We start from the raw sequence: 15,088 nt of genomic DNA on the forward strand, positions 1-15,088 counted from the left end.
AATACCAGGCCTTGCTTCCCAGTTGTTGCTGCCACCTAGGCTGTTCTTAAATAATAACTCATTTCATTCATTGACTGAGATGGGCTGAATATTCTGAAACCTGCTGTCATTCATTTTACCGTCTTCCCTTTGGTTGGGCAGAGTCACTTTTGAAAGCAAGCCATCCAACCACCTTGCCCACTATGTTGTCCAGAACGTCTGCAGTCAGCCTGCCCTGACCCCAGAAGCCGAGCACAAAGCACGTGGAACATTACCTGCTCCCCTTACACTTTGCCCATTGAAAATGATAGCTCGCCCTGCGAAGGGGGCCTCACAGATGGTCTCTCGGGGCTTGACACAGCTCCAGTTCAGTTGCCCCAGCGGAGGGGGAGGGCCTGTCTGTACACCTCAGCAGCTGTCCCCTCCCCCAGTCTAGCTTCCTCGTCCTCACGTGGTGAGGGCAATAACCAGAACCGGTTTTTATATGGTTTTTAAACAAACCTGCAGATATGATGTTACTGTTTTATTTGTCCCAACTAGTACTGTGCCTAGTCTTCCTGTAACTCCTACTGTTTTTTTTTGTTTTTGTTTTTTTTTGCGGTACGCGGGCCTCTCACTGTTGTGGCCTCTCCCGTTGCGGAGCACAGGCTCCGGACGCGCAGGCTCAGCAGCCATGGCTCACGGGCCTAGCCGCTCCACGGCATGTGGGATCTTCCCGGACCGGGGCACGAACCCGCGTCCCCTGCATCGGCAGGCAGACTCTCAACCACTGCGCCACCAGGGAAGCCCACTCCTACTGTTTTAAACAATATTTATTTCAAAAATAAGAACACGCATCCTTCAGGTACATTTCTAACTCCTCCAAGTGCTTTGCGTTTTCTCTCTGGCATCATCAGTGCTTAAAACACTCCCCGATTTAGTGTCTTTTGAGAATGTAGTTAACGTGCTGTTTACCTTCCTCTTTCCAGATCAATCAGGAATGTTTTGAATACAGCTAAGATCTTCTTGGGTTCCACCTAAAACTTTCTCCTATCAGTGACACAGCAATGTCCTGGTTAACATCTACTTGTGACAACTGCATTCAGTCAGCTGAGAAATGACTGAGCTCAGATGCACAACACCCTGAAATCTTCCTTCAGCAACATGGATGACACACACAACGTTTAACACTTAAGATGGGATCCCCCGTAATGATGTATATGTAATATTTTGGTGTGAGGTGTCATGACATCTATAATTTAAAGTATTCCAGTAAAAAAAAAGATGAAGCAAATATGGCAAAACGATAACAACTGTTGAATTTAAGTGATGGGTCTATGGGTTCTCATTATACTTATGGCTCTACTTTTCTGTATGTTTGAAAACTGTCATAATAGAAATTATTCCCAGATGGTCTAATTCCAGGAAGTATATGTAACTGTGGGTGGGAGCTCCAGGAGGCTGATGGGGTGGATGGGAGTGGGAATTGCTGAGTCCTCGTAAGTTTGTGATCATTACCTTAATGCCTGGTGGTAGCACAGTGTGATGACAGCAAACCCCACACAGCAATTCAATGACATCCTCTATCATTAACACCTTCCATGCATGGATGGTTCTCTAAGTTAAAAGCCAACCAACCAACCAAAAGTTCTCAATCTTTTCACCTCAAGGATGTTGGGGAGAGAGGAAATATCCACCAGGAAAATGTATCTTTTCTTGAAGATCATGCCATTTTCTGGTAACCACTTGGTACCAGTTTTTGTTTTTGTTTTTTTTTTTAAAGAAAAGGACAAGAAAAATAAAGTTCATTAATTACTTTGAAAGTACTGTTGTTTAGTCCCTCCACAGTAGACTTTCTGGAATCTTTCTCTGGATTGCCACTTATATTGTGACATTTATAAATTCTTTTTTTTGGTATTATCTAACATAAAAAGAAATTACCATTTTTATTGCCCCTCACTTGTAATTCTTGCGAAGATTCCATTTTAAAAATAATTTTTTTTTGGAAGGGAAAAAGTTTTTTTGCATTATTCTAGAAGCAGTCTTTTTACTCCAAATTATGATTCACTCAACACATTTTTAAAAGGACACTTCAAGTCTCCATCCCACCTTTAGATATGAGGTACTAAATTCTGATGTTTGACTGCCCGACCTCACTTCACTGGACCTTTGATGTGGTCTCTGTGTGTCTAATACGATCTTTAATATTCTGTGAATACTCTGATCTGGCTGAACACCAAGGTGTTCACGTTGGTCCTCTCTTCTCTGATCGGTGTCTTAGGAGGCGGCCCCACTGTGCCTGGGAGAGAGGGCCTAAGAAGGGAGGTGGGCAAGGCGTATATGGACTTGCTGCCACCCAGACCTGCTCTGGCCACTGTGCCACTGCCCCCAAGCTAATGCCGTTTCCCACTCCAGCTCTGTGGAAGGGGGAGGGGAGGGACTTGGATTTCGTTTTGAGAAGGAAGTAATCATGCACAGGGGTGGGGTGGGGGTGGGTGGGTGTAGTAAATCCCTGTCACTGTGCTTGAAGCTCAGTGGCCTCAGCCAGGGTACTGCTGGCACGAACGTGGGCTCTGAAAGGCAGATCCTGACAGATCTGAATCCCAGATCTGCCCCATGAGATTTGCTCCGTTTCCTCACTTGTCCCATGGAAAACCGTATAACTCCGACTTCATAAGGTTCTGGTGAAGTTTAAAAGTGGTCATAAAAGCAATAGGCTTTGGACTGGACAATAAATGATAGCTGTTATTTAATAACCATTTCATCAATGCCTGGACATTTCCATTTTACCATGAACTCAACGTTAAGCGTTTTTAAGAAAAAAGGATTTCTCAGTCCTTTCTTCCGTTTTTGGACTGAGTGTTCAGGCTCATCTCCCTTGCCCAAATAAATCTGCTAGAAAACCCAGTTCTCGATCTCTTTTCATCTTTTGAGTCTGTATCTTATTATGCTGATCTCTTACTGTGTTGTAATTCCACTTCTGTGCTGTCTTTTTTTGTTTTGTCAGTTCTGACCTGACCTCTCAGAAGTAGACTGCAAATATTTCTGTCTTTTTGTCCAAGCTGAATTTCATATTTTCTGAATCATGAAGCTGCCCTCCATGTGACCTAGAAAGCCCTTTGATGATCCATATTTAGCTGTATCCATCACTCAACAGATGTCTGAGTAGTTAAAGGCCCTCATGAGCTCCCTCTACATCCTGTGGTTTCAAGTTTCTGAGTTGTTAGTTAAAAAGCTTTAATCCCTTCTACCCGCTTTCCCCTACCCATTCCAGGGTAGAAGGACAGATACCCATTTTAGCTATTCATTCATTCAACAAGTATTTACTCATTACCTGCTACATGCTTGATCCTGGGTTAGATGTTATCCTCTTTGCTTCCAAATTGCATTTTCTAATTTGACCCATTTAGACCCAAGTTTTTTGATTATTCCTCTAGAATCTTCATTGAGCATCCAATTAAATGGTCTCCTCTACCTGTAGTGTTTCCTGACCCCTGGGAGACTCGGAGGCTTAATCGCAAACCCTGGTGCCTTGCTATAATGCACCTGCCATTGCGTCTACAGATTCCAAGATGACATAGGTTCAGCTTGGGATCCATCTCAGGGAGTTTAGTTAGCCGGTAAGGCTGCAGGGCTCTGCTGGTTGGCTTCCACCATGAACGTGAAGAATGAAGTGGTAGCAAGGGTGAAATGCCCTGCAAGTGAAGCAGCTAGTTTCCAAAAACCCCATGGTTTTCTGTGTCCCTGGTTTCCCACAGAGATGCTCAGGAGGAAGGATGCCTCTCTGCTTTTTGAGCTCTCTGGATCTTGCCATTAGATAGCATCTCTTGGCATCTGAAAGGCAGCCTGCCATTCTGTTCTCCCGTGGAACACAGATGGCCCAGCCCACGTCTATCACTAATGAGGATCACATGCAGAGCCTTCTTGCTGGAGGCTCCCTTCCACAACCCTAGCTCTCCTTCCCCGTGCAGGCCAGTCACTGCTGACCATGGCATTTAGGTCTGAGAAGCCTGCTTGCTGCTCTCCCACTCACAGAGTTGAATAGAAAAATCTATTAGGCGGGCCTTGGGAAACGATTCTCATTCAGCTAGAATTTGAAACATTGAGGATTAAGGGATGGCTGCCAGTTTGATTGCAAGGGTGAAGTTTTGGGTTCTAGCTGCCCATGGAGGCTGTTGAGTTTCCATATGAGCAAGCACTGGAAGTTCTTCAGTAGGAACATGAGTAGTACCTGTTGTCATTCTGAGCTTGTTAGTCCCATCCCCAATACAGAGGTTGACCAGGTAGGACATCAATTTTTCACTGCTGTGTAATCTCACCCAGGATGATGGTAGGGTTGGAAATAGTGAGATAAGAAGGTTAAAGGCATTAGAATATAGTAGAAAAAGCATAAATGTTGATGTAAGACAGACCCATGTCAAGTCTTTGCTCTACTAGTTGCTATCTGTTTGACCTTGGACAAGGTACTTCACCTTTCTACACACTAACTCCTTTTTCTGTGAAATAAGCAAAATGCCCAGACCATGAGGATTAAATGGGACAGCACAGGAAAAGGCCTTGACACAGTGCCCTGTACTCAGCAAGCCATAAATGAGAATTCCCTTTCCTATTTTCTTTCTATAGTAGAAATTTAAAATATGTACTTGAGTATGGTGGAACGTTAAGGTGAGCTAAAAATGACGGCCCCATGTGAAATCCTACACAATTCTGTTCACCTGTTTTATGCAAAACTTGACGGGTATTTGAGATGTAGGATAGTTTCTTTTTCCTTGCTATTTATTGCAAGTCGGATGCAGGTCTGGTACTCGTGACTAGGAGAACAGTTCCAAACTGCTAATATGAACACCAACAGAAATGCAAAATCTCTTTTGGGCTTAACACTGTAACTCATTCCTTTAACTTTCAGAGCTGCCAAGGAAAGGTCACCACCACCACTAGCTGCCCTTGAGGGCGCCAATGATTCTGGTCAATCCCGCCATGTACAAGTGTGGTCTAACTGGTCAGTACCAGTTAGACCAGAAAGTACTTTTCTAGAACAAGGAGCAAAGTACTTTAGAAAACTACTTTATGAATATTATTTTCTGATCCAGAAATCTCTCTGGGAGTCATCTTTCACTCTTCCAGAAAACAATGGACACTGAGGTTTGCTGCTCAAAAGGAAGTACTAGACCTATTGGTTTAACACTGATGCCTACTAAAATAGTTTCAACAGCGTTTAAACAAGGTAGATCAATCACTGCTTGTTCCTCCTCAACTAGGTCAAGGCTCTTCCTATAAGAGCAGGTGGCTGTTCACTCCCTCACAAGTGAGCTCTGTCCATATTCGGCCAGCTAGCTCCAAGAGTGGTTATTAAACTGAATAAACACCGATCCTTTCCACAACTGTGTTCTTTAGACCTGGTTCTGTCCTCTAGAGCTGCACAGATGAAATCTGGCCCCTGGCAGCTATCCTGTTTTCCCCTTAATTTTTCCCCAAACCCTTCTCCACTCAGGAAGCAAAGAGGCCAGATCCTTGATTCTTGCTTGAAGACACGTAGGGGGGAACCATAAAAGTAGTTAAACAATCACAGAAGAAACTAGAAAGAGTGTCTTAAGAAGAGAAGTTCCTTGTCCTAGAAAAGTACTTTATGGAATATTATTGCAGAGGATGGTTACTTCCATGTTCCCATCTCCACGGAGAACAAAAAGAAGAAACGGTGGGCTTAAGGCAATGTTTCTAATCTATGGACGTCAACAGACAAATCAAAGTCCACCATTTCTTCTAGAAGGGGATCTAGTACTTGACCACAGAACTCTTTTGTTCATGGAGCATTTTATGGATACTGGTATTGTGTGAAACACATTTTAGGAAATTATGGTTTCAGATATGCTGCAGAAACTTAAACTAGACTGAAATAACTTCCTGATTGATTATGGTCAGATCCTGGGACTGGTGGCCAAGGAACACTGAAGTTTCCTTCCTTGGAGGGTTGGTAGACTTCCTCTCTCCCCTTCTCTCTCCCTTTAATATCAGCATTAGACATCCATCTGCCTGGGAGCCTTGGGGTGTAGGTCGGTGACACAGGGAATCTGGGAGTCTAGATCCTCCCCATCCCCAGAATCTGTTTTTATGGATCTCAATCATGGTAGTGTTCCACGGAAGGTACAGCCTAGCTAGGACTGAGGGTTTTGGCTAAGAGGAGAGGGGGCTAGAGATGGGAAAAGTTGATGCAATTATTTTTGGCAGGAGTTGGAACCAAAGCAGCAGGAGAGAGTAAGTTTTAAGACTCTCTGGCAAAGTAACTTCCTAATCTGTCACTGGGTATGTGTAAAAAAGTGATTAGTGGGTCTCTATATTTATCATGATTACTCACAAATATGTAATTTACATAATATATACAGCACATTAAGTACTATGTCACCTTATATAATGTCCATATGTATAATGTATATGCATGTTATGTAACGCCAGTCTGGAGGTTCTTCCAGATTCTGCCAAGTATTTCCTAATTTATTTGGCAATTTTAACATATCTTTTCCATCTGTGGAAAGAACTCTCTTGAGAGGAGCTGGTCTCTGACCTGAAATATAATCATTCTACTAAGTCTGTCTCCATTCTCAACTCACTGGAGGAAACCTACAAAGACCAAGTCATAATGAGATGCAACGCCTAGCCCATTAGTCCAGGGACAACATAATGTATTGAAGACTTCCTGTTTCATTCTTTTTACTGCTAGAGGGGTAGAACTGTGGGGGCAGGTGAGAACATGTCTGGGGCACGGCCAGAATCAGAATGCGATGAGGAATGAGGGAGGATTCTCCCCTGACTGCCTAACTTTGAGAAGTCACTAAATTATAGTAAGCCTTGCTTTCCTCATTATTTAGATGGGGCTAATAATATCCTCTCTGTCAACCTCAGGGGTTGCTGTGAGGAGCACTATGATGAGGTACTCCACAGTGAGAAACCACAGTCCCAGTAGTTAAGGGATGAGTTGCAAAGTCAGATTAAACACCACCACCAGACTTACTGAGGTTACAAAATTGAAAGTACAATTCCACCGATGTTTGCTATACTTTGTGGCTTTAAGGAGGACATGGGCCATGTCTCTCAAGCAACGTTGCCAGTCCTGTGCACCACAGTGGGCAGTCAGGGGCCAGTCTCCGACTTGTGAGTCTCTAAGAATCACTTTCACCTGTTGATAGTGCCATGTCTCAACAGCCTCAATCTTGGGGGGCTGAGGCTGAAACACATTCAAGAATTTCTGCAAATGTCTTAGAATCAGTGACCCCAAATTGAACCTGCCTTCATTTCAGAATCAAGTGGCTTCAAAGATAGTACCTGTTGTCATTCTGAGCTTGTTAGTCCCATCCCCAAGGAGCCCATCATTCAGGACATTCTTCAGGTGGCCTGCTTTCCCCTTGCCCAGCGGTCTGCACTGTTAGGTTGAACAGGATGGTTCTAGATCTCTGTCTTAGACGGTCCTAGATGACTGCTTCTTTCAGAGTTAGGATCAGTTTGTACACACAATCCTAATTTTCCCTTCCTTGCGCAAAGCTCCTGACCCAGTGTTAGGAGATCAGAGGGAGCTCAGTGGAGTGACGTCGAGTGGGTCCAGGTTTCCTTTTCGGAAATCTCAGAGGGGATGAAGGCTGAAGGAGCAAAGGTGCCGAGGTGAATGTTTCTTTTTACCAACAAAGTTCTCCACAGACTTGCCCTCGGGGAGGGCGGTGATGCTGTTGCCAGCTGAATGAAGCCCACTGAACTCTGCTGAGGCCCCTCTGGGCACTGGCTGGCAGCTCCCTGCTGAGGTGCCTCTGTCCTCCTTGTGCCTCTCCACTGAGGTCATCCGGGCAGCCAGAGGGGTTTCTAGATTAAGAGACTATGGTGACCGTGATGAGATGACATGTGGAGAGTTTAATTTGAAGATCTGTCCACTGCCTTCAACCCTGGACCAGCTTCTCACCAGGTCAGGCCAGAGAGAGTCTCTGGGAAGTACTGGGAGGTCTCATTCTCTCATGTGGGCTTGTCCCGTCCACACATGTGCCACACGTTCATTCCTCTCTGGCAACCTGGATCCAAATGGAATCGCTTCTCAGTGACCAGAAATGACCCTCTTCCAAGATGTGTAGGTTCTTTTCCCTGTTACATATCTTCTTAGTGGTACCTAGTCCCAAACCACATTAGCCAAGATACCATGGACAAGTCTCTTAACTTTTCCGAGACTCAGTTTCCTTATCTGACAAATGGGAGAGTAAATCCTGCCCAGCATAGCTTTCATGTTGTTTTGAGGATCCAGAATGGAAATTCTCAGTCTCTTTATGATAAGGAGATACTTTAATTTTCCTTAAATCTCATGATCACCACAGGGCAATGTGCCTTGACAATGAAATGGCAGAAACGGGGAGTCAGAGCCTTCTTTTTCTTTCCCACTTTCTGTTCTTGTACTGCATATTTTTTTCAATCCAGAAAAATCCACCAGTAAATAAATATTTGTATATATAAATATATATATGCTACATATAAGTACACACACTCAAGACCTTCAGTAGGGCCTTCAGGTCGTGCTCGGGGAGTGGTCGTCGCAGAGGCAGGAGGGAACTGCCTGACGCCTTGTCTCCTGGTCTCCTCAGCAAAAGGCCCTTCCCTCCCATCTTCTTTGCCTTCAGGAATAGTCTGCCACCAGGGCTTGGAACTCAAACAGGAAACACGCTGTGGCTTGAAAAAGAAAGAAGCTGGGGGTGGTTTTTTTTTTTTTTTTCTTCCCTTTTTACACAATATTATGACACCAATTTGAAAAATAAATCTCAGTTTCTCTGCTTTCCCTCCCAGGTGTTCACAGAACTAAGAAAATAAATACCACATCTAAGGTGTGCTATGTAGGCAGCTCTGGGGGCTCTTGGAGTCGGCTCTAAACAAACACACAGCCAGCAGAAGGCTTCAGGAAAATCACCACTGCCCACTGAGGGTGCGCAGAACCAAGAAGGGAAACGCAGCTTTCCACAGCCTTTCTGCCTCCTCAGCAAGTTCCGGGAGAAGCTGTCACTCGAAGGACAACCAAGAAACCAGCGTGCGTATGCTGAGTCCTGCCAAGGGCTGCGATCTGAGAGTTGGAGGTGTTTTTGTCTCCTCACAGAGGGACCTTTGTGAGCGTCCCCTGGAACGCAGGCTCTTTCCCTTGGCCACATCCGATCTCCCCTTAGACAGGAAACCTGCAGCCTGCTCCTTGAGAGCGGCGAGGAAACTTGCAGGGGTGGTGGAAAGAAAGGGGGGGTTTCTCCTTCAGTCTCAGAAAGTCCCGCTCAAGGTCTTCTGGGAAAGTGGGAGTTGCTGCATGAGCCAGCTGCGTCCTGGAGGGCTCTAAGTCCATTCACAATGTCCTGCCGGCACTGGCTCTGTTGGAGTGTGTCCATAGTTGAAATAGAATGGATGTCAGGGTGAAGCCTTCTTGCTGAAGGGTGGCTTGGCTTCCACTGGTTGGAGAAGAGAGTGTGTGTGTGTGTGTGTGTGTGTGTGTGTGCGCGCGCGCGCGCGCGCGCGCATGTGTGTGGTGTGTACGTGTGTATGTGTGTGCTTCAGTTTCTTGTCTTCTCTCTTGGTTGAACTAGCATTGGGCATAGTGTCTAGTCTTTTGAACGGCTCTTCCTCCTCAGGGAAAAGAAGCTGCTCTTCTGGGGGGGGCCCATCATCATAGGCGCTTGGTTCTTGTGAGTAATTTTAATCTAAAAGCAAAGAGGCAGAAACGAATTAGTGGCCTGCAAATCCCAGAAGCCTATGGGAGAGTGATCTGCAGAGAGAGGAAGGGAGGCCAGCTTCGGGCTGGAAGGAGCCCCACGCAGAAGGACGACTGTCCTTGAACAGCTTCAGAATTGGCAACTGGACCCTGACTGGGCCTGGCGTTTGGCACTGCTGGAAGCAAGGGGCGGAAACGCTGGGGAGAGACAGGTGTGAGCTTCCCACGTGGCGATCAGCTGAGCTGATCACCTGTCTCATGTCCTTGCTATTCATAGTCTCTCAGAATGTCACAGCCAGAGGAGACCTCAGGGACCATCTCATTCAATCCCTCTGCAGGATAGATAAAGGAATGGAGATCTCAATGCTCTCTTGAGCCTTGGATTAGCCTAAGGTCGCACAGAGAAGGCCGGAACAGCTAGAGCCTAGTTCTTTGGATTCCCCGCCTCCACTGCTCCTGGCCATTCCTGCCTGGGCAGTGCAGAGATGTCAACCAGTAACTCCAAACTGACCTAGAGGCTTCAGTCTGACCTCCGACCCAAGCGCTACTCATGTGGAAAGTTTCCAAGGGAGTCTCTTAGGCGTTTCCTCTTTTCTTAGTCTTCTAGGGGAGACCCAAGTTTCTTCTAAAAGCTTTTATTTTTGTTTGAATTTTAGGTTTAATGAGTGCCTTCTGCAAACTTTAAGTCAATTGGAAGTGAAAGACACTGGTGAATTCTCATTTTTTTGTCTTTCTTCCCAACCTTACCCTCAGGGTATGGCTTCAAAATGCTTACTCCCTATTTGAATGTGGCCTGGTGACACTGATGCGTTGATAATCTGCATTGTCAGTCCAGCAACATTTAACAAGTAGGAAGATGATGTGGGAACAAGAGGCACTTAGGATTCAAAGACCTGGGTTTGGGTCCTAGGACTCCCCCTTCTTTGCTGTGAACCTTTGGACAAATCATTTAGCCTTCAGAAGCAGTGCTTGCGGAACCGTAAAATGAGGATAGTAGCATTTATTCTATTTTTCTCACAAAGTTGTTGTGAAGATCAAATGACAATCTGTCAGTGAAAGCCCAATGTAAACTGTAAAATGGAATGCACCAGTTAAATAACTTATCTTACACTGGAGGAGGAGAAAGGTGCTTGTCAAAAGAAACACAGTCTATGAGCCCGTTCTCTTGAGTTTTACCACCTATTGAGATGACAGTGTGACCCTAGAGAACAACAGAAGAACTCTTGAAGAGAGAGACCCATCAACAAGTTTAAATGTAGGATAAGCCAAGTGTTGTCAAAAAGAAGTTAGGTAAGGAATGAGAAGAACCTGAATGGAGCAATTGAGGAAGAATTTTAAGATCTGAAAGGAAGGGAAGAAAATGTGTTGGTGAAAGAGAAAGGGAAGGCACTAGGTTGAGGGGCTACATACCAGCTGGTTGAGTGTGGACCAAAGGATGAGAAATGAGGTCAGGAATACAGGTGGGACATTTGGTATAGGGTTTAAAGGGAAGGAGGCAGCAGAGATTGGGTTTAATATGAGGTAGTGGGGAACCATGATAACTTTTTAAGCTGGAGGATAACATGAAGAGAAGAGTTTGAAGGGAATTATTCAATAGCTGTTGTCAAGATGAGCTGGAGCTGGGAAGAGTCTGGCTAAGAGGGTTCTCCTGCAAGCCAGGTTTAAATTTATAAGGCCCCAGGATATAGAAGGAAAAAGATGGGGCCAAAAGTCATTGTAGGGAATGAACATAACCTGGGGGAAGGAAGCTGAAAACGACTGTTAGGTTGGTTTCCATCAGCCTGAAAATCTAGGAAGGGAGAGAGTCCCTCTGTTTTGTGGTAGTCACCAGGGGAGCACACCGACGACACGTCAAGTACCGTTTTGTGTTATGTGCCTTATTATGGGCATTGTCTTTATCTCAGAATTCAGGGAAGTGAGGCACTTAACTGTGGTGTGCAATTTAGCCCCATCTGATGGTAGTGATTTGTGGCACATTTCCTGTGGTAAGCCTTGTCCCGCTCCGGAGCACAGGAGCCCCGAGGGGAAGAAGACATTCATCTTATTCACCTTGGTATCCCCTGAGCCAGCGCAGAGCCTGTACCTGCTATGGAAGTACTGACTGGTTAGCACAGCCAAGAAGAACGGGGGAATGTTCTGGCAGTGGAGCTGGCCGTGCTTGGGACAGAGAGTGGCAGCTGTGGCACCGCTTACATTTCCCATTGATGGAGCCCATTATTTTAGACCGTGGAAGATCCTTGCTTCTCCTTTTTCTCCCGCTAGCTGACCAGTTTATTTGCTTGTTAGCACCTCCAGGGCAAAGGGGAGGAGGTGAAACTCAAATCCCTTTCATTTGGGTTTTCAGCAGTTTTGACAAAGGTCTTGATGGGGCAGGAGTTTGGAGATGCTGGGTAACGTGAGGTTTTGATGTGGTTTGTGGATTCTAGTTCTACAGATAACTGGGAGTTCACTGTATGTACATACACTGGGGGCAAGAAGTATGAGATCATGTCCTCAACTCGAGTCAAAGAAATGTCCGTATCTTACCCCCTCATTCCCAGATTAGGAGGAGCTAGTGGGCTAAATAGGTAAGATCCCATTTTAGGAGGTAGTTGGATGTGGTTAAATCTGCCTTTTAAACCCCTGACGGAAAGAGAGCATCCCACATTTCTGTAGTTAGAACCCAAACCTCTCTGGTCAGGCAATTAACTAAAGTCTGTATGACTGTCTTAAAAACCCTTCATCACATTTATAACATCTGGCAAGCACTAGGGACAGCAGCCCCATGCCCTTAGTTTTCTGTTTTATTACAGAGAAAATTTGTTAACAGTTAAACATGTCACATTTTCCTTAGGAAGTCCTTGTTCATAGTGTAATAACAGTCACCCATTTTCCCCTTCCCTAGGTAAGTAACATTTAATTCTTTAATGGAATTGGAGATTTTTTGGTTTTGTTTTTGGAGTATACTTTGAGGTGAGAGGTTACTATACAGTTATCCTTTGGTATCCATAGGGAATTGGTTCCAGGACCCCTGGCAATACCAAAATCCACGGATGCTGGTTTTATACAAGTCTCTTGTGTAAGATGGTATAGTATTTGCATATAACCTATGCACATCCTGTATACTTTAATCATTTCTAGATTGCTTGTAATACCTAATGCAGCGTAAACGCTATGTAAATAGTTGTAAATATAATGTAAATGCTATGTAAATAGTTGCCAGCACACAGCAAATTCTAGTTTTGCTTTTTGGAACTTTCTGGAAGTTTTTTTCCTGAATATTTTCTATTCAAGGTTGGTTGAACCCAAGGATGCGAAGCCCATGGATGTGGATGGCCGGCTATATGATGGCACTTTCCCAAACACGCAATGTCTTGGATACCATATGTTAAACAGTCCATTACTTTCAAATTCGTTTATGATCTTTCTTCTCTCCTTCATTAGTTTTTATGTATACTAGGGTTTCTTAGGGCTCTCTTCTGTACTATTGATTTATCTATCCAATATTGCGTCAATTGCTGTGGCTTTATAACTATTTTAATATCTTGTGGGAAGTCCTTCTTCACAGCTCTTTTATAAAATGCCTTAGCTATTGCATTGTCTTGTCAAGTTTAAAAAACTGCATTAGAATTTTGTCTGGGGGGGGGTCCCTATTTAGAAACATAGGATGTTTCTAAATTCAAATCTTTTAAAAAATATTACTTAAGTCTTGAAGTTTTCTTCATCTATTTTTCACAATTCAGTTTGGTATTTTGTTTTTGTCTGTTGCCATTATAATACTTAAACTTTTTTCTGTTATATTCCTCTGATTGGTTATTGCTGGTATGTACAAAAGCTATTAACTTTTGTCTATCTTTCTGTACAGCCTCATTGAAATAATTTAACCTATGAGGTTTTCAGTTGATTTTATTAGCTTTCTATATACATAATTATATTATCTGCAAATAATGACAGTTTTGATTCTTTTCCAAATAGTTATATTTCTTTTCTGCTTGATGTGTTTTGCATTGGTTAGAACTTCCAAATAACATTAGCACACGTCTTATCCATGATTTTAATGAGAATTCTGCTAGCGTGTTACGTAAAATATTACTCATTGGTTTAAGATAGATATTTTTCGGGACCTCCCTCGTGGTCTGGTGGTTAGGACTCCATGCTTCCACTGCAAGGGGCACGGGTTCAATCCTCAGGGAACTAAGATCCTGCATGCTGTGTAGCACGGCCAAAAGAAAAAGGAATTTTTTTTTCTTTTTTTTTCTTTTAAGGAAGTGCCTTTCTGGTCTGAGTTTTCATCTTTAAAAATCAGAAATGTTGAATGTAATTGAGTATTTTGGGGTCATCTATTCATATTATCATGTGATTTTTCTATCCAAACTTATATAAGAAGACATCCTTGCATTCCTTTGATATATTCTTCTTGAGTGAATGATTCTTTTAATATATTGTTCAATTGTATCTGCCAATACTTTAATTTTTTTTTTTTTTTTTTTGCTGTACGCGGGCCTCTCACTGCTGTGGCCTCTCCCGTTGCGGAGCACAGGCTCCGGACGCGCAGGCTCCGCGGCCGCTCCGCGGCATGTGGGATCTTCCCAGACCAGGGCACGAACCCGTGTCCCCTGCATCGGCAGGCGGACCCTCAACCACTGCGCCACCAGGGAAGCCCTACCTATAATTTTTGTATCATGTTCATATTTGAGATTGGTCTGTAGTTTTCCAATTTTAAGCATAGTTTTTGTTAGGTTTTTGTATCTGTCTTAATTTTATCAAATGGATTGGGTAGCTTTCAATCTTTGTTCTATGGAACAGTTTACATAAATATTTATTCCCTAATAATATGGAAGAACTCACCAGTAAGATCATCTGTTTTAAGATCATTGTGGATGTAATTCTTTGAAAATAGTTTTCATTTCATTAAGGTTACCTAGGATTTTTATAAGATGTTCAAGTTTATTAGAATCAAGATAAAACTATATATATGTCATATAATGTCTTATTAAATAAAACCATTACCATATTTATATTACATATGTATTAAATATTTTAATATCTCTAATCTCTGTTTTTCTTTTTCTCTTTTTAAAATTAGGTTTTCAAACATTTGACATGTTTAAAGAACTAGTTCTAGATTTTCCTGTTTTTTAATTGTTTAATTTCTAATTTTATCTTTATTTTCTTCCTTCTGCTTCTCCTAAGTTTGTTTTATTATTCTTTTAATTTGGGGATTATTCATTACATTTTTTTTCCTTTTCAAATAATGGAAGTATATGAGACTCTGAATTTACTTCCAAATACAGTTTAGGCTATATTCTGTAAGATTTGAATGCGAGCCTTCTCATTTTTATTATTTTTTAAATAGTCAATAATGTTAGCTTTGATCGCCTCTTAAATCTATTATTCTTTAGGAGAATTTAAAAATCTCTGAGTGATTGGATTTTATTTATT

The 15,088-nt window shown here is 43.2% G+C and overlaps 1 protein-coding gene across 1 annotated transcript in view; it reads right to left on the reverse strand.

Annotated features, from left to right (window-relative positions):
- Positions 1–773: 773 nt before the first annotated feature.
- DGKG (diacylglycerol kinase gamma) overlaps positions 774–15,088 on the reverse strand; it is a 212,015-nt gene continuing 197,700 nt past the window's right edge. Inside the window, exon 25 of the mRNA XM_073803991.1 lies at positions 774–9,656. Within this exon, the coding sequence (XP_073660092.1) occupies positions 9,558–9,656 (99 nt within the window). The 3' untranslated portion in view covers positions 774–9,557. The remainder of the gene's footprint in view (positions 9,657–15,088) is intronic.

The sequence above is a fragment of the Tursiops truncatus genome, chromosome 4 (assembly GCF_011762595.2).
Source record: "Tursiops truncatus isolate mTurTru1 chromosome 4, mTurTru1.mat.Y, whole genome shotgun sequence".
Lineage (NCBI taxonomy): Eukaryota > Metazoa > Chordata > Mammalia > Artiodactyla > Delphinidae > Tursiops > Tursiops truncatus.